This window comes from Oncorhynchus nerka, linkage group LG8 (genome assembly GCF_034236695.1).
Source record: "Oncorhynchus nerka isolate Pitt River linkage group LG8, Oner_Uvic_2.0, whole genome shotgun sequence".
NCBI classification, from domain to species: domain Eukaryota; kingdom Metazoa; phylum Chordata; class Actinopteri; order Salmoniformes; family Salmonidae; genus Oncorhynchus; species Oncorhynchus nerka.
The window spans coordinates 21,511,334-21,538,374 of NC_088403.1; the positions used below are offsets into that span (position 1 = coordinate 21,511,334).

The following is a 27,041-nucleotide window of genomic DNA, read 5'->3' on the forward strand; positions in this document are numbered from 1 at the left end:
CGGGAGGTGTGGGTGGATAGAGGGATGGATGGAGAGCGGAAGGTGTGGGTGGATAGAGGGATGGATGGAGAGCGGAAGGTGTGGGTGGATAGAGGGATGGATGGAGACTGGGAGGTGTGGGTGGATAGAGGGATGGATGGATAGCGGAAGGTGTGGGTGGATAGAGGGATGGATGGAGAGCGTGAGATGTGGGTGGATAGAGGGATGGATGGAGAGCGGAAGGTGTGGGTGGATAGAGGGATGGATGGAGAGCGTGAGATGTGGGTGGATAGAGGGATGGATGGAGAGCGGAAGGTGTGGGTGGATAGAGGGATGGATGGAGACTGGGAGGTGTGGGTGGATAGAGGGATGGATGGAGAGCGTGAGATGTGGGTGGATAGAGGGATGGATGGAGAGCGGGAGGTGTGGGTGGATAGAGGGATGGATGGAGAGCAGGAGGTGTGGGTAGATAGAGGGGTGATGGAGAGCGGGAGGTTGGGGGGATAGAGGGATGGATGGAGAGCGGGAGGTGTGGGTAGATAGAGAGATGGATGGAGTGCAGGAGGTGTGGGTAGATAGAGGGGTGATGGAGAGCGGGAGGTTGGGGGGATAGAGGGATGGATGGAGAGCGGGAGGTGTGGGTGGATAGAGGGATGGATGGAGAGCAGGAGGTGTGGGTAGATAGAGGGGTGATGGAGAGCGGGAGGTTGGGGGGATAGAGGGATGGATGGAGACTGGGAGGTGTGGGTGGATAGAGGGATGGATGGAGAGCGGGAGGTGTGGGTGGATAGAGGGATGGCTGGAGAGCGGAAGGTGTGGGTGGATAGAGGGATGGATGGAGAGCTGGAGGAGTGGGTAGATAGAGGGATGATGGACCGGGAGGTGTGGGTGGATAGAGGATTGTATGGAGAGTGGGAGGTGTGGATGGAGGGAGGGATGGTTGGAGAGCGGGAGGTGTGGGTGGATAGAGGGATGGATGAAGAGCTGGAGGAGTGGGTAGATAGAGGGATGATGGACCGGGAGGTGTGGGTGGATAGAGGATTGTATGGAGAGTGGGAGGTGTGGGTGGATAGAGGGATGGATGGACCGGGAGGTGTGGGTGGATAGAGGGTTGGATGGCCAGGGAGCGGTTGATAGATTGGATGATGCTGTGCTGAATGCGTCACGTTGGTCTTTATGAGGTCAGTCTACCGATAACCAGCTGAACACACACACATACACAGTCTCACAAAGGAACATCCACATATGTTCCATTTAATGTTACGTGAGAAGTGACCTTCCATGGGGACAATGTATTGAGGAAGATGTAGACCTTCATCAAATGAATGCTTTTTAAATCTGAATTTTTCTACAGTATTGAACTGCACTTCACTGTATAACATTGTGTAAAGTTATTGAGATTTTCTTGTCAATAAAGACTTCTCACAAAGAAAACCATTATGCAGCTTTGAGTGACAAGCCCTGTTTCTTCCCCATAAAGTGATAATGTGTGTGTGTGTGTGGGGGGGATCAATACAACGCCTGTGTGGCGCTCAATTAGAGAGATAAGTCTCTCACCGCACGTCTGTCACACACACACACACACACACACACACACACACTGAATCTGTCTCCTCTCACAACCAAGGACAGATATACTGTAGTTGGACAGCGTGCGATAAAAAGATAAACTATAAAAAAAGAGAGAGATTGACTCTCCCACTCTCCATCGTACCCCAGTTGGTGATCCTTAAGCGAACGTTGATGCTAACAGCGATTTGGTTCCCACACCCCGACCTGTACACTCTGCCACGGCTTAATGACCTCTTTCTCCATCCTCTTGCACAACCTCTTACATCATCACCAACGACCACTCTTTGTGTCCTCTCCGGGCCCGTGTTAAAGAGCTCCTGACCTTGTTTTTGTCTCTGTGTCTCTTCCATGCTAACATGTTAACATGATGTTTGTATGGAGTTGACTGGCCCGCTGGTAATGAAAAGTCATCCTCAAATGAAGCTTAGGTCTTGTAAGAAAGCCTGTCCTGTTAAGAACTTAGCGAAGACGTCACATTCTCAAATGTAGCTTAGGTAAACACTTACTTTAGCATTGAGCGCTGTGGTGACATGGCCTTGTCTGAGACTAGACTAGAGGAATTAGTGACTTTGAATATTAAAGGCATGCTCCATTGATTTTTACCCCTATCATTGCACAAGGAATTACATTAGGGGTGTTCAACTGGGGTTCCGCGGTACTGCAGGGGGGCACCGAAAATATATACAGTACCAGTCAAAGGTTTGGATACACCTACTCATTCCAGGGTTTTTCTTTATTTTTACTATTTTTCTCTACATTGTAGAATAATAGTGAAGACTATCAAAACTATGAAATAAAATGGAATCATGTAGTAAACAAAAAAAGTGTTAAACAAATAAAAAAATACGTCAACTAGCTACACATCAACTAGCTACACGTCAACGAGCTACACCTCAACTAGCTACACCTCAACTAGCTATACGTCAACTAGCTACACATCAACTAGCTATACGTCAACTAGCTACACATCAACTAGCTACACCTCAACTAGCTATACGTCAACTAGCTACACATCAACTAGCTACACGTCAACGAGCTACACCTCAACTAGCTATACGTCAACTAGCTACACATCAACTAGCTACATGTCAACGAGCTACACCTCAACTAGCTATACGTCAACTAGCTACACATCAACTAGCTACACGTCAACGAGCTACACCTCAACTAGCTATACGTCAACGAGCTATATGTCAACTAGCTACACATCAACTAGCTATACGTCAACGAGCTACACCTCAACTAGCTATACGTCAACTAGCTACACCTCAACTAGCTATACGTCAACGAGCTACACCTCAACTAGCTATACGTCAACTAGCTATACGTCAACTAGCTACACCTCAACTAGCTATACGTCAACTAGCTCAACTAGCTATACGTCAACTAGCTACACATCAACTAGCTATCTGTCAACTGGCTATACATCAACTGGCTATACGTCAACTGGCTATACATTAACTGGCTATACATCAACTGGCTATACGTCAACTAGCTATACATCAACTAGCTATCTGTCATGTAGATATTCGTCAACTAGCTACACGTCAACTAGCTACACATCAACTAGCTATACATCAACTAGCTACACTTCAACTATCTACACTTCAACTAGCTACACGTCAACTAGCTATCCATCAACTAGCTATACGACAACTAGCTATACATCAAGGGCATCTGCTGCTTACTTTCAAGGACCCTCCTATGAACAAAAGGACCCTCCTCAAAACAAAAGTGTTAGCGCCAAACTTTCAAACAGAAATAGATGTTAGCTCTCAACTCCTCCTCTCTCCTTCTCCTTGTCTTCATCCCATACCCCTCACCCCACCTCCGCCCCCTCCTCCTCCTCTCTCCTGTATTTTTCACATACCCCTCCCCCCACCCCTGCCCCCTCCTCCTCCTCTCTCCTCTCCTTGTCTTCTTCACATACCCCTCCCCCCACCTCCGCCAAACCTCCTCCTCTCTCCCCCACCTTGTCTTCATCCCATACCCCTCCAACAACCTCCGCCCCTCCATCCTTCTGCTTGTCTTCTTCCCATACACCTCCGCCAACCTCCTCCTCCACTCTCCTTCTGCTTGTCTTCTTCCCATACACCTCCAACAACCTCCGCCCCTCCATCCTTCTCCTTGTCTTCTTCCCATACCCCTCCAACAACCTCCTCCTCCACTCTCCTTCTCCTTGTCTTCTTCCCATACACCTCCGCCAACCTCCTCCTCCACTCTCCGGCTCCTTGTCTTCTTCCCATACACCTCCGCCAACCTCCTCCTCCACTCTCCGGCTCCTTGTCTTCTTCCCATACCCCTCCAACAACCTCTGCCATTCCTCCTCCATCCTTCTCCTCTTCTCATACCCCTCCCACCACCCCGTCCTCATTCTCTTTCAAAGGCCCTCAGCCATTGAACTCTGATACAGGGCCTCCTAATGAAACACAACCACTGGTTTAATATCCCCTATGATATTATGGGCAGGGACAGCAGAGCTCTCTCTCTCTCTCTCTCTCTCTCTCTCTCTCTCAGAATACATTTTGATCACACAAACTAAATCATGTGAGAACCCCAAAGTGCAGTGTACATGTGTGTATATATATATATATATATATATATATATATATATATATATATATACACACACACACATATATATATATATATATATATATATACACACACACACACACACACACACACACACACACACACACACACACACACACACAAGACTACTGAACTTTGTAGTCTTAGATGTAGAGAAATAATGTTGTTTATATAACTTATCCCTGAAACTTGGTTATTAAAATGTATTGAAAGAGGTTTTATTGTACCACAGAATCGTTAAGGGTAGTTTGGTATTTTCCTCCACCACTTGTGTAAAGAATAACCAACTACCTCTGTCACACATTAACAGCTCTTAACTGATGTACTCCTCGACTGTAGAGTTAAACACAAATGATTCAATATTTACTTTGGATTTCCTCAGGGTTGCAGATAAACATACTGTACAGTCAAAAAATAAAATTAAGGTAATTTTTGTACAGTCTTATCTCAATAGAGCTACAAGCCCCTGGTACAGGACCTGATAGTGGGAGATCTGGAAGTACAGTGCATGGATATAATGTTTTATTTGATTTAAAGTATATGGCTTTGTACTCTGTGTGAGGCAGGGATCTGCATACAGATAGACTAGGACACTGCCTCAGTAAATCAATCGTCTATCTATCTTTAACCTTTGCCCCATGACCCTCTGCCGCTGCTTCCACCACCAGACAGACCACGAGCAGATGGGTGTGTCGAGAGTGTTCGCTCTCTTTCCCCTCTCTCTCGCTCTCTCTCTCCTTGTCTCGATCTCGCTCTCTCAAGTCTCGCTCTTTCTCTCTCTGTGTCTCCGACTCTCTCTCTCTTTCCCCTCTCTCTATTTTTGTATTTTTCTCTCTTTAAGTTAAGTCATCTCTCTATGCTCCTGTCCTTTCTTTCTCTCTCTGACTGTTTCTCTTCTGTACTCTCTGCCCCTAGGACAGGTCACATTGATGTTTGCTCCAGTTTGAATAAGTGAATACTGTATGAATCCTAAACCCCAGGGCAGGGCTGTCAATGGAGATGTCAATACATTTATACCACCGAGGCCACTGTGCCCTAGTATCCAGGTCTACTTTTTAGTTGGCTGCAAGCCAAGAATGTGCACACACACACACAAACAAACACAGAGAGAGAGAGAGAAGCTATTACAGCATAATTGATTGGGTTTACCTGCACGAAGCACCCACACACAGTGCACACCTAAATGTGCACTTGGCACACAGACACATAGACGCGCACGCACGCACGCACACACACACACACACACACACACACACACACACACACACACACACACACACACACACACACACACACACACACACACACACACACACACACACACACACACACACACACACACACAGACTTAGCCCCCACAGTGTGAAATGATTGATCTTCTGTTGAATCTGACAAGTAATCTTGATGGTTCTCACATAAAACTGTGAAGGACCTCGGCGTTACTCTGGACCCTGATCTCTCTTTTGACGAACATATCAAGAATGTTTCAAGGACAGCTGTTTTCCATCTACGAAACATTGCAAAAATCAGAAACTTTCTGTCCAAAAATAATGCGGAAAAATGAATCCATGCTTCTGTTACTTCTAGGTTAGACTACTGCAATGCTCTACTTTCTGGCTACCCGGATAAAACACTAAATAAACTTCAGTTAGTGCTAAATACAACTCCTAGAATCCTGCCTAGAACCAAAAAAATTTATCATATTACCCCAGTGCTAGCCTCCCTACACTGGCTTCCTGTCAAGGCAAGGGCTGATTTCAAGGTTTTACTGCTAACCTACAAAGCATTACATGGGCTTGCTCCTACCTAACTCTCTGATTTGGTCCTGCCGTAAATACCTACACGTACGCTAAGGTCACAAGACGCAGGCCTCCTAATTGTCCCTAGAATTTCTAAGCAAACAGCTGGAGGCAGGGCTTTCTCCTATGGAGCTCCATTTTTATGGAATGGTCTGCCTACCCATATGAGAAACGCAGACTCAGTCTCAACCTTTAAGTCTTTACTGAAGACTCATCTCTTCAGTAGGTCATATAATTGAGTGTAGTCTGGCCCAGGAGTGTGAAGGTGAACGGAAAGGCCCTGGAGCAACGAACCGCCCTTGCTGTCTCTGCCTGGCCGGTTCCCCTCTCTCCACTGGGATTCTCTGCCTCTAACCCTATTACAGGGGCTGAGTCACTGGCTTACTGATGCTCTTCCATGCCGCCCCTAGGAGGGGTGCGTCACTTGAGTGTGTTGAGTCACTGACGTGATCTTCCTGTCTGGGTTTAGAACCCCCCCTTGGGTTGTGCCGTGACGGAGATCTTTGTGGGTTATACTCGGCCTTGTCTCAGGATGGTAAGTTAGTGGTTGAAGATATCCCTCTAGTGGTGTGGGAGCTGTGCTTTGGCAAAGTGGGTGGGGTTATATCATGCCTGTTTGGCCCTGTCCGGGGGTATCATTGGATGGGGCCACAGAGTCTCCTGACCCCTCCTGTCTCAGCCTCCATTATTTATGCTGCAGTAGTTTATGTGTCGGGGGGCTAGGGTCAGTCTGTTATATCTGGAGTACTTCTCCTGTCTTATCCGGTGTCCTGTGTGAATTTAAGTATGCTCTCTCTAATTCTCTCTTTCTTTCTCTCTTTCTTTCTTTCTTTCTTTCTCTCTCCCGGAGGACCTGAGCCCTAGGACCATGCCTCAGGACTACCTGGCATGATGACTCCTTGCTGTCCCCAGTCCACCTGGCCGTGCTGCAGCTCCAGTTTCAACTGTTCTGCCTGCGGCTATGGAAGCCTGACCTGTTCACCGGACGTGCACCTGTCCCAGACCTGCTGCTTTCAACTCTCTAGAGACAGCAAGAGAGGTAGAGATAACTCTCAATGATCGGCTATGAAAAGCCAACTGACATTTACTCCCGAGGTGCTGACTTGTTGCACCCTCGACAACTACTGTAATTATTATTATTTGACCATGCTGGTAACTTATGAACATTTGAACATCTTGGCCATGTTCTGTTATAATCTCCACCCGGCACAGCCAGAAGAGGACTGGCCACCCCTCATAGCCTGGTTCCTCTCTAGGTTTCTTCCTAGGTTTTTGTCTTTCTAGGGAGTTTTTCCTAGCCACTGTGCTTCTACAGTTGCATTGCTTGCTGTTTGGGATTTTAGGTTGGGTTTCTGTAAGGCACTTTGAGATATCAGCTGATGTAAGAAGGGCTATATAAATAAATTTGATTTGATTTGATTGATCAGGGCTCCAATTTCTACACCGCTCTGTGAAGCCACTCACCTCACCCCGACCCAGCTCTCTTGGTGAAAAGCACATGACGCATATCTTCCAGGAGTAGATGTCTCACCAGAGATATCACATCTCACAGAGATCCATTGAAGTCTCACCAGAGATATCACATCTTACAGAGATCCACTGGAGAAGTCTCACCAGAGATATCACATCTCACAGATCCACTGGAGAGGTCTCACCAGAGATATCAAATCTCACAGAGATCTACTGGAGAAGTCTCACCAGAGATATCACATCTCACAGAGATCCACTGAAATCTCACCAGAGATATCACATCTCACAGAGATCCACTGAAGTCTCACCAGAGATATCACATCTCACAGAGATCCACTGAAGTCTCACCAGAGATATCACATCTCACAGAGATCCACTGAAGTCTCACCAGAGATATCACATCTCACAGAGATCTACTGAAGTCTCACCAGAGATATCAAATCTCACAGATCCACTGGACGAGTCTCACCAGAGATATCAAATCTCACAGATCCACTGGACGAGTCTCACCAGAGATATCACATCTCACAGAGATCCACTGGAGAGGTCTCACCAGAGATATCACATCTCACAGAGATCCACTGGAGAGGTCTCACCAGAGATATCACATCTCACAGAGATCCACTGGAGAGGTCTCACCAGAGATATCACATCTCACAGAGATCAACTGGAGAAGTCTCACCAGAGATATCACATCTCACAGATCCACTGGAGAGGTCTTTGGGACGTGGGTGAGAGACCAGACAACTGGCATGACTAGTGGCCATCTGCCAAGGCAACTGGGCATACTGGGGAACAATAGCAGGACTGTGGGGAAGACTAGGACAGATGTGGGAGTGGGACAGACAGTCAAATCATAAGAACAAGAGAGACGCTCTCATTGTTCAGACTCATGACAGCTGATCTGTTCAGCTATGATGTAGATGGATTTGTGTGTGTGAATCATCTAACCTTGAGTTAATAAACACACACACACACACACACACACACACACACACACACACACACACACACACACACACACAGAGAGCTGTTTATTGTAACTTTTCCTCATGATAATAAACAGGTGTCCTCTTAGACACCGTGCTGTGTCCTACTGGGTCCTCCTCCACCACTCTGTCACTTTTTTCTCATCTACCAATCACCCTCACTGGTCTCTCCTCCTCCACCACTCTGTCACTTTTTACTCATCTACCACTCACCCTCACAGGTCTCTCCTCCTCCACCACTCGGTCACCTTTTACTCATCTTACCCTCATCTCCACCACCACATCTACCCTCACCCTCACAGGTTCTCTCCTCCTCCACCATCTCTGTCTCTCCTCCTCCACCACGGTTTTACTCATCTACCACTCACCCTCACAGGTCTCTCCTCCTCCACCACTCTACCACGGTCACTCGGTCACCTTTTACTCATTTCACCCTCACAGGTCTCTCCTCCTCCACCACTCTGTCTTTTTACCATCTACCACCCTCACAGGTCTCTCCTCCTCCACCACTCGGTCACTTTTTACTCATCTACCACTCACCCTCACAGGTCTCTCCTCCTCCACCACTCGGTCACTTTTTACTCATCTACCACTCACCCTCACAGGTCTCTCCTCCTCCACCACTCGGTCACTTTTTACTCATCTACCACTCACTCTCACAGGTCTGTGACATTACGTCACCACTGCGGGGAAACAAGGAGTACAGCCAAAAGTGCCAACGACAGACGGCATTCTCAGTTATGTTGTTTGATTATGGTTCGCACCCATACTCACGCACACACATACTCATGCACACGCACACACACACACACACACACACACACACACACACACACACACACACACACACACACACACACACACACACACACACACACACAGTATTTCAAACAGCTCAGTTATGATTTGGTTCCAGATGGTGTAATTAGTTATTCATATTTTAATGTATTCCTCTGTTTCATCTTTCAGGACATATGATGTGGTAAACAATCTATTAATACTCAGCAGTGATCTGTATGCTTATGTAATATTATGCTATACAGACTGTTATCAAGGCAACCTGTGGTCTCGTTTGTGGTCCTTTAGCGCCCCCACGTGTTTTTTTCTACATGCACAGCTGTGGATAAGACCTTGTTTTTTCCATATGAAATGCTGTGTCTGATTCATTGATCATTTTCTATCTTCAGTGAAACTTTAAATACATTTTGTTTGGGCTCTTTTTCATTGTCATATTCCATTCCCACATGATCATCGATCTATTATTGTAACCCAAGAGGTCAAAGGTCAAATGTGTACCTTGACCACCAGATAGCGCCAATAAATTCATTTGAATTTATATATCAGGGCTGTCAAACTTCTGGTTTTCATCCTCTCCTTCCAATCAGGGACTAATTCAGACCTGGGACACCAGGTGAGTGCAATTAACTACCAGGTAGAAACAAAAAACAGAAGTGTTTTGGCCCTCTAGGACCAGGGTTGAACAGCCCTGGTCTATATTGAGGTCTGAATCCTAACGGGAGACGCACATGATGTAACTCAGACTGTCACAGTTATCACTGGAGACGTACATGATGTAACTCAGACTGTCACAGTTATCACTGGAGACGTACATGATGTGACTCAGACTGTCACAGTTATCACTGGAGACGTACATGATGTAACTCAGACTGTCACAGTTATCACTGGAGACGTACATGATGTGACTCAGACTGTCACAGTTGTCACTGGAGACGTACATGATGTGACTCAGACTGTCACAGTTATCACTGGAGACGTACATGATGTGACTCAGACTGTCACAGTTGTCACTGGAGACGTACATGATGTGACTCAGACTGTCACAGTTATCACTGGAGACGTACATGATGTGACTCAGACTGTCACAGTTATCACTGGAGACGTACATGATGTGACTCAGACTGTCACAGTTATCACTGGAGACGTACATGATGTGACTCAGACTGTCACAGTTATCACTGGAGACGTACATGATGTGACTCAGACTGTCACAGTTATCACTGGAGACGTACATGATGTAACTCAGACTGTCACAGTTGTCACTGGAGACGTACATGATGTAACTCAGACTGTCACAGTTATCACTGGAGACGTACATGATGTGACTCAGACTGTCACAGTTATCACTGGAGACGTACATGATGTAACTGGGTCAAGACCCCGCCCTGTGCAACTGGGTCCTGGACTTTCTTATGGGCCGCCCCCAGGTAGTGAGGGTAGGAAACGACATCTCCACTCTGATCCTCAACACTGGGGCCCCACAAGGGTGCGTTCTGAGCCCTCTCCTGGACTCCCTGTTCACCCATGACTGCGTGGCCATGCATGCCTCCAACTCAATCATCAAGTTTGCGACACCACAGTGGTAGGCTTGATTACCAACAACGACGAGACAGCCTACAGGGAGGAGGCGAGTGTGGTGTCAGGATAATAACCTCACACTCAACGTCAACAAAACAACGTCAACAAACCCCCCCTATCCACATCGACGGGGCAGCAGTGGAGAAGGTGGAAAGTTTTAAGTTCCTCGGTGTACACATCACAGACAAACTGAAATGGTCCACCCACACAGACAGTGTGGTGAAGAAGGCGCAACAGCGCCTCTTCAACCTCAGCAGGCTGAAGAAATTTGGCTTGTCACATAAAACAAACTTTTACAGATGCACAATCGAGAGCATCCTATCGGGCTGTATCACCACCTGGTACGGCAACTGCTCCACCCACAAGCGTAAGGTTCTCCAGAGGGTAGTGAGGTCTGCACAACGCATCACCGGGGACAACCTACCTGCCCTCCAGGACACCTACACCACCCCCTCGCTGTCTAAGGAAGGCCAAAAAGATCATCAAGGACAACAACCACCCGAGCCACTGTCTGTTCACCTCGCTATCATCCAGAAGGCGAGGTCAGTACAGGTGCAGCAAAGCAGGGACCGAGAGACTGAAAAACAGCTTCCATCTCAAGGCCATCAGACTGTTAAACAGCCATCACTAACATTAAGTGGCTGCTGCCAACATACTGACTCATCTCCAGCCACTTTAATAATAAAAAATGTGTGACTTTAAACAATGCCACTTTATATAATGTTTACATCCCCTACATTACTCATCTCATATGTATATACTGTACTCTATACCATCTACTGCATCTTTCCATCTTAATGTAACACATGTATCACTAGTGACTTTTAACAATGCCACTTTCTATAATGTTTACATCCCCTACATTACTCATCTCATATGTATATACTGTACTCTATACCATCTACTGCGTCTTTCCGATGCCTCACGGCCATCCATGTATTCATCATCCATATATTTTTATATATATATATATATTTTTTTTTCCAATAATAATTTATTACCAAAAACACAAGGAAGGGGTAACATTAAAGTATTATAACATGAAGGACAAACAATACAGCATCAAGACACTATCAAACATGTATCAGTGTTTCCCCCACAGAGCCATCCTTATGTGAGGGTGTCTATACCATCTACTACTATCAAACATGTATCAGTCTTTAACAATGCCACAGAGCCATCATCTTATGTGAGGGTGTCTATACCATCTACTGCACTATCAAACATGTATCAGTGACTTTTAACAATGCCCACAGAGCCATCCTTATGTGAGGGTGTCTACCACTACCACTATCAAACATGTATCAGTCTTTAACCCACAGAGCCATCCTTATGTATGAGGGTGTCTACCATCTACCATCTTTCCATCAAACATGTATCAGTGTTGCCACCACAGAGCCATCCTTATGTGAGGGTGTCTATCTACCACTATCAAACATGTATCAGTGTTTAACAATGCCCCACAGAGCCATCCTTATGTGAGGGTGTCATCTACTACCACTTAATTAAATGTATCATGTACTTTTCAGTGTTTCCCCACAGAGCCATCCTTATGTGAGGGTGTCTATACCATCTACCACTTTCCATTAAAACATGTATCAGTGTTTGCCCCACAGAGCCATCCATCTCATATGTGAGGGTGTCTACTACCACTAATTAAACATGTATCAGTGTTTCCCCACAGAGCCATCCTCATATGTGAGGGTGTCTACCATCTACCACTTTCCATCAAACATGTATCAGTGACTTTAACCCCCACAGAGCCATCATCTCATATGTATGAGGGTGTCTACTATCTTTCCATCTTAATTAAACATGTGACTTTTCAGCCACTTTCTATAATGTTTCCCCCCCACAGAGCCATCCTCTACTGTGAGGGTGTCTATTCATCATCCATATATTTTTATATTAAACATATATTTTTTTCAATGTTTCCCCCACAAGAGCCATCCTTATGTGAGGGTGTCTACATACCACTATTAAACATGTATCAGTGTTTCCCCACAGAGCCATCCTTATGTGAGGGTGTCTACTACCACTATTAAACATGTATCAGTGTTTCCCCCACAGAGCCATCCTTATGTGAGGGTGTCTACTACCACTATTAAACATGTATCAGTGTTTCCCCACAGAGCCATCCTTATGTGAGGGTGTCTACTACCACTATTAAACATGTATCAGTGTTTCCCCCACAGAGCCATCCTTATGTGAGGGTGTCTACTACCACTATTAAACATGTATCAGTGTTTCCCCCACAGAGCCATCCTTATGTGAGGGTGTCTACTACCACTATCAAACATGTATCAGTGTTTCCCCCACAGAGCCATCCTTATGTGAGGGTGTCTACTACCACTATCAAACATGTATCAGTGTTTCCCCCACAGAGCCATCCTTATGTGAGGGTGTCTACTACCACTATTAAACATGTATCAGTGTTTCCCCCACAGAGCCATCATTATGTGAGGGTGTCTACTACCACTATTAAACATGTATCAGTGTTTCCCCCACAGAGCCATCATTATGTGAGGGTGTCTACTACCACTATCAAACATGTATCAGTGTTTCCCCCACAGAGCCATCATTATGTGAGGGTGCGTGTGTATGATAGTGATATAAAATGTGTCATAGTTTCTTTTTTCATTATCACAATCTTGTGAAACCCGAACCCTCCAAGATCCCCCCACAGTTCCCCAATAGCTGTCCCTCAACCATTCGAGACCCCTCCAACAGTACCCCCCGGAAAAAAAAAAGAAAAAAATACAATCAATTCCCCACAACCAAGGTGATGAACTAAAGAGGAAAAAGGAAAAGACAGAAGAAAACAACAATGCAAAAAATAATACAAAAAAATACTACATTTAAAATAAAGGACATCAAGGACAACTGAAATCATAACAGCAATGCCTACTTTATATGTTTGTGTGCATGTCTGGCACTATTACAAGTATGTGTGTGTTCTTGTATGTGTTTATTTGAATGAGAGTGTGTGTATATGCATGTGTACAAACAACTTCACGGCATCAGCCTCAGGCAAACCGGCATTGGTCATTCATATATTTATACCTACATATTCTTATTGATTCCTTTACACTTGTGTGTATAAGATAGTTGTTGTGAAATTGTTAGATTACTTGTTAGATATGACTGCACAGTCGGAAATAGAAGCATTAACATCTGCTCATACACCATGTGTATGTGACCAATACAATTTGATTTGATTTGGCTATGAGGTGTGACAAGTCCTCTTCTGGCTGTGCCGGGTGGAGATTATAACAGAACATGGCAAAGATGTTCAAATGTTCGTAGATGACCAACAGGGTTAAATAATAATAATCACAGTGGTTGTCGAGGGTGCAACAGGTCAGGGTTCCATAGCCACAGGCAGAACATTTGAAACTGGAGCAGCAGCACGACCAGGTGGACAGCAAGGAGTCATCAGGCCAGGTAGTCCAGGTGACCTTATACACTGTCTATACAGTCCATATCCCAGCATGCCATTTTCCCTCCCTCCCTCAATCTAATCCTTCATATAATACTGTTTTGTGTATTTATCAGTCTCTGTTATTGTGTCTCTGTGTTATTCATTGGGACAGTAGTTAGACGATGACGGCTGGGTTTTATTTGGAGTCTCTGAAGGAGCACGTCAGTAATGCAAGGACAGGCCACTGGTCCCCAGGGTCTTACAATAACTCCTAAACAGTGAATTAACAGGATTCTCTTCACTTTACTGCGTGATACTAAGGCGATCAGACAAGTGATCGGACTAGAAAGCAGTTTATTAACTCTCACTCACTAGGTAGTGATGTAATGCTGTAACAAGTGTGTGTGTGTGTATGTGTGCACGTCTATGTATGTGCGTGTTTCTAACCATCCCCAGCTCTGCTGCTTGTAAACAACAGGCCATTGTTTGTGCTGTACGATCACAAATCTGTACACAATTTATACTGGACTGAATTGTGAAATTGCTCAACGTTCATAAACCATTCCCAACCCAACAATATCGTGTTGAAAACAAACTATTCTGATAAATCCTTCGGGAATGTTTGGCTCCGTGTATTACACGGTAGATGATAGATGAGAAACACCAAGGTTAAGAACGCCGAGAATAATGAGTGGCTAAAAGAGAGGAGTGAAACACTGCAATAAGAAGCTGTTTTCATTGTCAGTAGCAAAACATTTTTCTTCGGTGTGCCCCAATGAATACGACCCAGCAGAATGTCTCTATTTTACTTCCTGTTTTTTACTACCGTACAGCTGTTCTCTTCCAAACAGAAAAATATAGACATCGGATAAATCCTGTTTTCTCAAGACATTAGATGTTTTGAATGCCACACAACATGAGATGTACATTTAATGAGAATTATCTATTTTGCTGAAAACATGTGGTCCAAATGTAGGTTTTAAAGGAAGATAGAGTATACATGTTGGCCAGACATCAAACTTAAAACACTAACCAATGTATGGAGACCAGGGTAGGCCCTACTTTGAAGTCTGAATATTCTGGAACAAAGGGGGATAGTGGGGTAAGTTGATCTAAAGGGTAAGTTGAGCAACCCCTTTTTTCTAGGAAAACAAAAACAAAATGAATCATGTGACCAAAAAGTTAATAATTTTCTCAAATGATTGCCTCGCCTGGTTTACCAACTACTTCGATGATAGAGTTCAGTGTGTCAAATTGGAAGGCCTGTTGTCCAGACCTCTGGCAGTCTCTATGGGGGTGCCACAGGGTTCAATTCTCGGGCCGACTCTCTTCTCTGTATACATCAATGATGTTGCTCTTGCTGCTGGTGATTCTCTGATCCACCTCTACGCAGACAACACCATTCAGTACACCTCTGGTTCTTCTTTGGACTGTGTTAACTAACCTGCAGATGAGCTTCAATGCCATACAACTCTCCTTCCGTGGCCTCCAACTGCTTTTAAATGCAAGTAAAACTAAATGCATGCTCTTCAACCGATCGCTGCCCACACCTGCCCGCCCGTCCAGCATCACTACTCTGGACGGCTCTGACTTAGAATATGTGGACAACTACAAATACCTAGGTGTCTGGTTAGACTGTAAACTCTCCTTCCAGACTCACATTAAGCATCTCCAATCCAAAATTAAATCTAGAATTGGCTTCCTATATCGCAACAAAGCATCCTTCACTCATGCTGCCAAACATACCCTCGTAAAACTGACCATCCTACCGATCCTCGACTTTGGCGATGTCATCTATAAAATAGCCTCCAACACTCTACTCAACTAATTGGATGCAGTCTATCACAGTGCCATCCATTTTTGTCACTAAAGCCCCATACACTACCCACCACTGCGACCTGTACGCTCTCGTTGGCTGGCCCTCGCTTCATACTCGTCGCCAAACCCACTGGCTACAGGTTATCTACAAGTCTCTGCTAGATAAAGCCTCACCTTATCTCAGCTCACTGGTCACCACAGCAGCACCCACTCGTAGCACGCGCTCCAGCTGGTATATTTCACTGGTCACCCCCAAAGCCAATTCCTCCTTTGGTCATCTTTCCTTCCAGTTCTCTGCTGCCAATAACTGGAACGAACTGCAAAAATCACTGAAGATGGAGACTCACATCTCCCTCACTAAGCACCAGCTGTCAGGGCAGCTCACAGATCACTGCACCTGTACATAGCCCATCTGTAAACAGCCCATCTATCTACCTACCTCATCCCCATACATTATTTATTTATTTCTCTTGATCCTTTGCACCCCAGTATCTCTACTTGCACATTCTTCTTCTGCACATCTACCATTCCAGTGTTTAATTGCTATATTGTAATTACTTCACCACCATGGCCTATTTATTGCCTTAACTCCCTTATCTTACCTCATTTGCACTCACTTTATATAGACATATATAGACATGTTTTATTTTTTCGACATGGAGTCTGAGCTGTATAAAGAGAGGCTATGATAGATTAACAGAGCCACACAAGGTCTTATCTGATGACATGGAGTCTGAGCTGTATAAAGAGAGGCTATGATAGATTAGATTAACAGAGCCACACAAGGTCTTATCTGACGACATGGAGTCTGAGCTGTATAAAGAGAGGCTATGATAGAGTAGCAGAGCCACACACGGTCTTATCTGACGACATGGAGTCTGAGCTGTATAAAGAGAGGCTATGATAGAGTAGCAGAGCCACACACGGTCTTATCTGACGACATGGAGTCTGAGCTGTATAAAGAGAGGCTATGATAGAGTAGCAGAGCCACACAAGGTCTTATCTGACGACATGGAGTCTGAGCTGTATAAAGAGAGGCTATGATAGAGTAGCAGAGCCACACAAGGTCTTATCTGACGACATGGAGTCTGAGCTGTATAAAGAGAGGCTATGATAGAGTAGCAGAGCCCCACAAGGTCTTATCTGACGACATGGAGTCTGAGCTGTATAAAGAGAGGCTATGATAGATTAACAGAGCCACACACGGTCTTATCTGACGACATGGAGTCTGAGCTGTATAAAGAGAGGCTATGATAGATTAACAGAGCCCCACAAGGTCTTATCTGATGACATGGAGTCTGAGCTGTATAAAGAGAGGCTATGATAGATTAACAGAGCCCCACAAGGTCTTATCTGATGACATGGAGTCTGAGCTGTATAAAGAGAGGCTATAATAGATTAGATTAACAGAGCCACACAAGGTCTTATCTGACGACATGGAGTCTGAGCTGTATAAAGAGAGGCTATGATAGATTAACAGAGCCACACAAGGTCTTATCTGACGACATGGAGTCTGAGCTGTATAAAGAGAGGCTATGATAGATTAACAGAGCCACACAAGGTCTTATCTGATGACATGGAGTCTGAGCTGTATAAAGAGAGGCTATGATAGATTAACAGAGCCACACAAGGTCTTATCTGACGACATGGAGTCTGAGCTGTATAAAGAGAGGCTATGATAGATTAACAGAGCCACACAAGGTCTTATCTGATGACATGGAGTCTGAGCTGTATAAAGAGAGGCTATGATAGATTAACAGAGCCACACAAGGTCTTATCTGATGACATGGAGTCTGAGCTGTATAAAGAGAGGCTATGATAGATTAACAGAGCCACACAAGGTCTTATCTGATGACATGGAGTCTGAGCTGTATAAAGAGAGGCTATGATAGATTAACAGAGCCACACAAGGTCTTATCTGACGACATGGAGTCTGAGCTTGATAAACATATCAAACATCTCACGGACCAGTTTCATGGGCTAAGTAGCCTCGAATGCATAGAACTTGCCTACAAATTGGTACATCGAAAGAACATCTCTGTCTCAGACAACTGTAAGTGATATTAAAGAGAAAGATCTACATCTGAATGTAGGCATTTAAGATCGACAATATACCACAACCCCATTCCATTAATTCAACCATCACCCACTGTCACAGGACACCATCACCCACTTACCCCAAGGCTGCTCAACTTACCCCGTCCCTATGCTCAATTTACCCCGTCCCTATGCTCAACGTACCCCGTCCCTATGCTCAATTTACCCCGTCCCTATGCTCAACTTACCCCGTCCCTATGCTCAACTTACCCCGTCCCTATGCTCAACGCACCCCGTCCCTATGCTCAACGTACCCCGTCCCTATGCTCAACTTACCCCGTCCCTATGCTCAACTTACCCCGTCCCTATGCTCAATTTACCCCGTCCCTATGCTCAACTTACCCCGTCCCTATGCTCAACTTACCCCGTCCCTATGCTCAATGTACCCCGTCCCTATGCTCAACTTACCCCGTCCCTATGCTCAACGTACCCCGTCCCTATGCTCAACTTACCCCGTCCCTATGCTCAACGTACCCCGTCCCTATGCTCAACTTACCCCGTCCCTATGCTCAACTTACCCCGTCCCTATGCTCAACTTACCCCGTCCCTATACTCAACTTACCCCGTCCCTATGCTCAACGTACCCCGTCCCTATGCTCAACGTACCCCGTCCCTATGCTCAACTTACCCCGTCCCTATGCTCAACGTACCCCGTCCCTATGCTCAACTTACCCCGTCCCTATGCTCAACTTACCCCGTCCCTATGCTCAACTTACCCCGTCCCTATGCTCAACTTACCCCGTCCCTATGCTCAACGTACCCCGTCCCTATGCTCAACGTACCCGGTCCCTATGCTCAACTACCTTTATATCCAGGGTAAGTTGTGCCAAGAGACCACTTGTTGGACAAGCTATGTTTTCAATTCATTCTGATTATTTCCAGAGAAACACATCATCCTGAAATATATGTAGATATCTGTATCTTTGTAGAAAGAATACTATTTCCCTTGACATAGGGGGGCGTTGTAACGATTCTCGTTGGTGAAAGAAGGTGAGGATCAAGATGCAGCGTGGTAGGTGTTCATCATTATTTTAATAAACAGAACATTAAATACAACAAGGAACAAAAGAAACAACCCAAACAGCTCCGTCAGGTGCAAAACACACTAAACAGAAAAAAACTACCCACAAAACCCATGTGGGCAAGAGCTACCTAAGTATGGTTCTCAATCAGAGACAACGACAGACAGCTGTCCCTGATTGAGAACCATACCCGGCCAAAAACTAAGAAATACAAAAACATAGAAAAAAGAAGATAGAACGCCCACCCTAGTCACACCCTGGCCTAACCAAAATAGAGAATAAAAAGCCTCTATGGCCAGAGCGTGACAGGCGCACAATTGGCCCAGCGTCGTCCAGCTATGGCCGGTGTAGGCCGTCATTGTAAATAAGAATTTGTTCCTAACTGACTACCTAGTTACATTTCAAAAATGGCTCAACCTACCCCCCTCTCCCCTAACCCAATGCACTATCAATGCAACCGCTATGGGTCAAAGGTCAGGCAATTCACCCGGAACCACTTGCCACCACGGTGTCACCCGCCGGGCTGCTAATGCCCCTCTGGAACAAGGGCAAACAGAATCCCCCCTAAAACCACCTCTCCCCTTTGACCTCCCATCCATACATTGACCCCCTCATCTCCCGCTTTTAAAAAAAAAAAACTTTCCTGCTATTGATCTTCCCAGATTCCACCATCCTGGAGGGTCGGTGTGAAAATTCCCTTTGAGATATGAGTATTCAAGGCCATTACCTGCCGCCAGCTTCCGGCCCGGAGTGTGTGTGTGAAAACTCCCCACATAGAGGGCTCTTAAATAGGTCATTAAAGTCACCCGTTAGCCCCCAGTTTAGTCGGGGTGTGTGTGTGTGTGTGTGTGGTGTGTGTGTGTGTGTGTGTGTGTGTGTGTGTGTGTGTGTGTGTGTGTGTGTGTGTGTGTGTGTGTCATACTATTTGGGGGTCCTCATTCCTAGAGGACTGCTTGGTTCAGCAGCGTTTTTCCTTGCATTGAGAGAGTTTGGTATGACTCCCACTGGACAACATACACAGATGCATGATATTGGCTCTGACGTCTAAGGGCACAGCAGGTAAGCAAGACTGACACCCATACATCTAATAGATAGAACTTCAGATACTATCTGCTCTATTACTCTAGATCTATGTTGGATATTTAGAGGACACCTACCTCATCTACAGTAGTTACCGTTTGCTCTTGCAATGCATTCTAGACAGAAAAGATTAGGACCATGAAAATCATTTTTGAAAACTCACTCGTGCTAGTGGGAAGATCTATGAAGTTAATTTCAGATCGTATTTTTTTTGCTTTTGATAAGGAAATAGGAAGAGACTCAATTAAAACTGTTGTTGTGATACATGATACTGTCTCTTAGGTTGTTGGACTAAGGTTCTTGTCTTTTAGATAGAAGACCATGGAAGAACTCACTCTACTACTCTGGCTCCTGATAGTTCCTCTTCAATCATTTGTACTTCAGCCCAGTAAGTGCTTATGAACTTTCATCATCCACAGGATCTACACACTGATTTTACATTCCCAAACTTGAAAAACGAATTCAACAATTTCTCATTTCTAATAGCTTGATTTTCTGATTCTCCTAATTGTCTGATCAGTTTGGAAAATGCATCATATGTATGTATGTGTGCATGAAAGGAACCTAAGTACACTTGAATTCAGATGTTTCCACAATGCATAGGAATAATGTTTTTTTTCAAACAAACCAAGTCTGTTAACATATCCCAGACTTATTCAGGCAACATAGTCACAGGTTTAAATAGAACCGGAGCCATTTGCCAAATTTTGGTAATTAATTTAAAGTACTGTAAGAAGTGGTTTTATTTTATTATACTTCTATTCTTATATGAAAATAACAACTGCAAACTTCGTAAAATCTCTGTCAATATGGCCCACTTTGTCTGTCATTTTGTAGCGATGCCTAATCTTGAGTGTCAATACTAAGATACTGCTGTGTGTGTCTAGGAGTGGAAATGATCCTCATAGAAGACTCGGTCAGAGAAACAGATCCCTGGTCAGACTGGAGACCTGAGAGACTGAGGGAGACCACAACAGCAGACGAAGAGGAGGGTGAAGAACTCACTGCAACCCACCCTGAAGAGAAGAGGGAGGAAGAGGGGAGGAGCGAGGAAGGACTAACTCCAGAGACTGAATCTGAGAAGTGGAGAATAGAGGAGGAGAAGGGGGCAGCAGAGCAGGAGGGCCATGAGGAAGAGCGAGGGATGGAGGAAGAGGGGAGGAGCGAGGAAGGACTAACTCCAGAGACTGAATCTGAGAAGTGGAGAATAGAGGAGGAGAAGGGGGCAGCAGAGCAGGAGGGCCATGAGGAAGAGCGAGGGATGGAGGAAGAAAGAACGCTGGTTGGAGGGCTTGATTACAGAGAGAAGAAGAGATTTGAAAATTGGGAGATAGAAGCTGATGAGGAACATGAAGAGGAGGAGGAGAGAAGAGATAATGGAGAGGGGAGACATGAAGAAGGGATTAGATCAGATGATGAGGAGAGAGGTGGTAAGGAACAGAGAGCATATGGAGGAGAGGAGAAACTAGAGGAAAACCTGAGAGTTGGGGAAGTTAAAGAACCCAGTGTAGATCAAAGCGAGGGAAACTACTTAGTCGTTACACACATAGACCTCCCCTCTCCAACCAGCACTTCCTCCTCTCCAGTAGAAAAAGTAATGGACACTCAACCTGTCAATCAAGCTATCAACGAATCCATGTCCCCTCCCCCTGCAGCTATGCCTGTTCCACTTTATGATGTCACTCCTCCACCTGCCACTCAACATGGGCCTCCACCAGTTACGCCCTCTACCCCCTCTCAAGTTCCAGAGTCTGCCACTCATGCTCTCACTCAACCTGCCAGTCATTTCCAAGACCCGGCTCCAGAGGCAGAGGAGGCCATCTCATTGGTGGACAGTGAGCTCATTATGGTTCAGAGTGTGACTGACAGCTCCCAGACAAATCTCAGGGAGGGGGAGAGTTTTGTTTCTCAGTCGATGGAGGTCAAAGTTGGCCCAATTATCAAGGTTTCAATCAACGACAATCAGACTGAGAGGAACAGCATTGTCTTTCTCAAAGAGACAGAAAATACAGTCAAGCAGCTCAAGTCTACAGACAAACCAAAACAGGAAAAACTCACAGCCAAGGAACTGCAACCTACAGCCAAACCAAAAGAGATGACAAAACCAACAGCCAAACCCAACGTGACGGTACAGACAAACTCCACACCCAAAACACTACAGACAAACCATACACTCAAAACACTACAGACAAAACGTACACCCAAAACACAACAGACAAAATCTACAGCCAAACCAGCAGTGCCAAAACACACAATGAAGCTGACACAGACCACCAAGAGTATCAAGACAAAGACAGGGAAACATCAAAAGAAAGACAAAATAAATGAGAGGAAAGGTAAACCTCTGAAAAAGGACAACACAACCAAAGAGACAAAACAGGAGAAGGAGGGCACAAATCCTGCATACTTCCCCTACTTCAAAGACAACTACTGTCCCCTGGAATGTGCCTGCTATGGACGGTGAGATGTTCTCGGACTAAATCAGGCTTACTATTGCCCATTTGTAATTAATTATATTCTATCATTGTGCTGTTTCCATATTGTCACAGTCTTATTTAATCACCCAAACCATGTTGTACAGTAATGTTTGTGACGTGCATTACTCCAATGTTTTCTATTGTCCCCTTTCCCAGAGTGGTCCAGTGTTCCGACAAGGGGCTGGAGAAGGTTCCGTACGGCATCCCTTATAACTCCCGCTACGTCCTCCTGATGAACAACCGCATCAACAGCATTCAGCTGGACCTGCTCAATGAGTACCTGTCCATGGAGTTCCTGGTGCTCAGCAACAACCGGCTGACAGACGGCTCCATCGAAGGGGCCTTCGAGGGCATCCCGGCCCTGAGACGGCTCTACCTGGACCGGAACCTACTGGAGAGCGTGCCCACAGACCTGCCCGCCTCCCTGGAAGAGCTGCGTCTGGATAACAACCGGCTTAATGTGATGTCAGAGGGAGCCTGGGCCAACTGCCCCGGCCTGCTGGTCCTCAGCCTGAGCAACAACAGCCTGGGGAATGGGAACGATACTCTCCCCGCCAGTGTGCTCTCACCTCTGGGCAGCCTGCGCACCCTCAGCCTGGACTGCAACCGGCTGGCCTCGGTGCCTCTTGGCTTACCTCTATCTATCAGGGAGTTGTACCTCCGTGGCAACCTTATCCAGCAGTTTCCAGGGGAGGCCTTCGTGGGTACCTCGGAGCTGGTGATTCTGGATCTGAGTGCTAACTGGCTAACCAACCATGGCCTTCTCAGGGAGTCCCTCATCAACGCCACCCACCTGGAGAGCCTCAACTTAGAGGGCAACCAGCTCAAGAAGGTACCCCGCCACCTCCCCTCTTCCCTCAAAACCCTGAACCTGGAGGGCAACCTCATCTCCTCTGTGGGCAAAGCCTCCTTCCTCCACCTCCCCCACCTGGAGCACCTGGGCCTGGCCAGGAACAAGATAGCCAGGGTGGCCTCGGGGGCCTTCAGGGCGCTGCCCGTCCTGCACCAGCTGGACCTGTGTCACAATGCCCTGAGCCAGGTGCCCAGGCAGCTGCCCCGGGGGCTACACTCAGTGGCACTCACACACAACAAGATCCACTCAGTGCCCCGCGACGCCTTCTGCTGGGGGGGTTCAGACCCCAGCCTCAGCAGCCTGGTGCTGGTGCAGCTGGAGCACAACCTCATAGACCTGGGCCACCTGGACGCAAAAGCCTTCCACTGCCTCAGAGGCTTCCAGATGGTACACTTCTACTGAGCTGCAGTCTATAGAATCCTGCAGGACAGTCATACTGCAAGTATAGATTATAGACAATCCCACAACTGAAACCAATTGCAGGGTTTTTTCTGCTCAACCTGAAAGTCCGTTGGGCTCTAGAATGGCGGTAAAATGTTCTGCAATACACAGAGAAACAAACATCATGTCGGGAGCTGATTTTGATTCAACATTACTAGGTAACAATGCAAGATGGTCAGTTGAGTGAACTTGGATCTCAATGTGTATAACTATACTGTACTGTATGTCGTCGCTTGGGTAAAGCTGTGATTGATGGAAGCCGTAGTGTTCAGAGAAAATACTTACTGGAACCGCTCCCATGAAGTCTGTGTTGAAAGACTATGGCCTACTTAAAGGTCAATGATGCCACATACAGTTGAAGTCGGAAGTTTACATACACCTTAGACAAATTCATTTAAACTCAGTTTTTCACAATTCATGACATTTAATCCTAGTAGAAATTCCCTGTCGTTGGTCAGTTAGGATCACCACTGTTTTAAGAATGTGAAATGTCAGAATAATAATAGAGGGAATTATTTCTTTCAGCTTTTATTTCTTTCATCACATTCCCAGTGGGTCAGAAGTTTACATTCACTCAATTGGTATTTTGTAGCATTGCCTTTAAATTGTTTAACTTGGGTTAAACGTTTCGGGTGGCCTTCCACAAGCCTCCCACAATAAGTTGGGTGAATTTTGGGCCATTCCTCCTGACAGAGCTGGTGTAACTGAGTCAGGTTTGTAGGCCTCCTTGCTTCCACATGCCTTTTCAGTTCTGCCCACACATTTTCTATGGGATTGAGGTCAGGGGTTTGTGGCCACTCCAATACCTTGACTTTGTTGTCCTTAAGCCATTTTGCCACAACTTTGGAAGTATGCTTGGTGTCATTGTCAATTTGGAAGACCCATTTGCGACCAAGCTTTAACTTCCTGACCGATGTCTTAAAATGTTGCTTCAATATATCCACATAATTTTCTATCCTCATGATGCCATCTATTTTGTGAAGTGCACCAGTCCCTCCTGCAGCAAAGCACCCCCACAACATGATGCTGCCACCCCCGTGATTCACAGTTGCGATGGTGTTCTTCGGCTTGTAAGCCTCCCCCTTTTTCCTCTAAACATAATGATGGTCATTGCGGCCAAACAGGTCTATTTTTGTTTCATCAGACCAAAGGACATTTCTCCAAAAAGTACGACCTGTGTCCCCATGTGCAGTTGCAAACCGTAGTCTGGCTTTTTATGGCAGTTTTGGAGCAGTGGCTTCTTCCTTGCTGAGCGACCTTTCAGGTTATGTTGATATAGGACTCGTTTTACTGTGGATATAGATACTTTTATACCTGTTTCCTCAAGCATCTTCACAAGGTCCCTTGCTGTTGTTCTGGGATTGATTTGCACTTTTCGCACCAAAGTACGTTCATCTCTAGGAGACAGAACGCGTCTCCTTCCTGAGCAGTATGATGGCTGCGTGGTCCCATGGTGTTTATACTTGCGTTCTATTGTTTGTACAGATGAATATGGTACCTTCAGGCGTTTGGAAATTGCTCCCAAGGATGAACCAGACTTGTGGAGGTCTACAATTTATTTTCTGAGGTCTTGGCTGATTTATTTGGATTTTCCCATGATGTCAAGTAAAGAGGCACTGATTTTGAAGGTAGGCCTTGAAATACATCCCTAGGTACACCTCCAGTTGACTCAAATGATGTCAACTAGCCTATCAGAAGCTTCTAAAACCATGACATACATTTCTGGAATTTTCCAAGCTGTTTTAAAGGCACAGTCAACTTAGTGTATGTAAACTTCTGACCCACTGGAATTGTGATACAGTGAAATAATCTGTCTGTAAACAATTGTTGTAAAAATGACTTGTGTCATGCACAAAGTAGATGTCCTAACCAACTTTCCAAAACTATAGTTTGTTAATTAACAAGAAATTTGTGGAGTGGTTGAAAATGAGTTTTAATGACTCCAACCTAAGTGTATGTAAACTTCCATCTCCAACTGTATGTGACTGTCAGCTGTATCTTAGCAATCTTATCATTGGAATACTTGTTAGCTAAATGTGTTTCTATTCAATGTTGTCATGTGATTTAAATTAAAGTGCCATTAGTGGTCTGGAAGAGTCTCTCTTCTGGAAGAGTGTGAATTGGTGAGTAAATGGCAAAGCCTTATTAACAAAAGCAACTCCATTTCAACTCACGTTGGCCTAATATGGGCAAGAAACAAGTCTATGAAAAATGTCTGCCTGCTGCAAAATGATTCTCCAATAGCCCTTTATTCATTTCCAGAACCACCTCCAGATACTTTTCATAAGAGGGCTGGGGTAATATTTGATTGCCTATCGTTATTTAAGCTGAAATGTGTTTATCTGAACGCAAATTTATTTTATGGGTAAGAGCTTGGCCGTGCTGTACACCAAATCCTTGGCTTGGCTGCTGGTTATTATTGGATAGAAACATGATTTTAAACTTTTACATTTTTTAAGGGCACCACTTGTTTTTTTCATGCCTCATAATGGCCTCTGCAGTCCAAATGTTTCCATTCTAAAGCGTTCTCTCTGCTTCCTGTAAACAAGTTAATAAGAGATGTGTTTATATAAAATATGTATACAGCCATGTCTGGTGATTAACTGCACCAAAAATATCAAACTTCCTGGATGAATAACATTCCAATGAGAGTTTCTTGATTAGATCATGTTTTACCCTGCAGCAATGATGGATAACTGCTGTACATTGCAAATGTATCCATGATTGGATGTTGATACAGTGCATTCGGGAAAGTATTCAGACCCCTTGACTTTTTCCACATTTTCTTACATTAAAGCCTTATTCTAACATTGATTCAATTAATTATTTTTCTCAACAATCTACACACAATACCCCATAATAACAGAGTGAAAACAGGTTTTTAGAAATCTTTGCAAATGTATTACAAATTTTAAAAGAATTCAGACCCTTTGCTATGAGACTCGAAATTGAGCTCCTGTTTACATTGATCATCCTTAAGATGTTTCTACAACTTGGAGTCCACCTGTGGTAAATTCAATTGATTTGACATCATTTGGAAATTCACACACCT

At 45.1% G+C, this 27,041-nt stretch overlaps 1 protein-coding gene across 1 annotated transcript; it reads left to right on the forward strand.

The window, feature by feature from the left end:
- The first annotated feature begins 20,163 nt into the window (after positions 1–20,163).
- wu:fc23c09 lies at positions 20,164–26,791 on the forward strand. The gene is made up of 3 exons (XM_029667173.2): positions 20,164–20,197; positions 21,106–22,678; positions 22,852–26,791. The coding sequence occupies exons 1-3, from the start codon at positions 20,164–20,166 to the stop codon at positions 23,948–23,950; spliced, it is 2,706 nt and encodes a 901-aa protein (XP_029523033.2). The 3' UTR covers positions 23,951–26,791.
- The last annotated feature ends 250 nt before the right edge of the window (positions 26,792–27,041 follow it).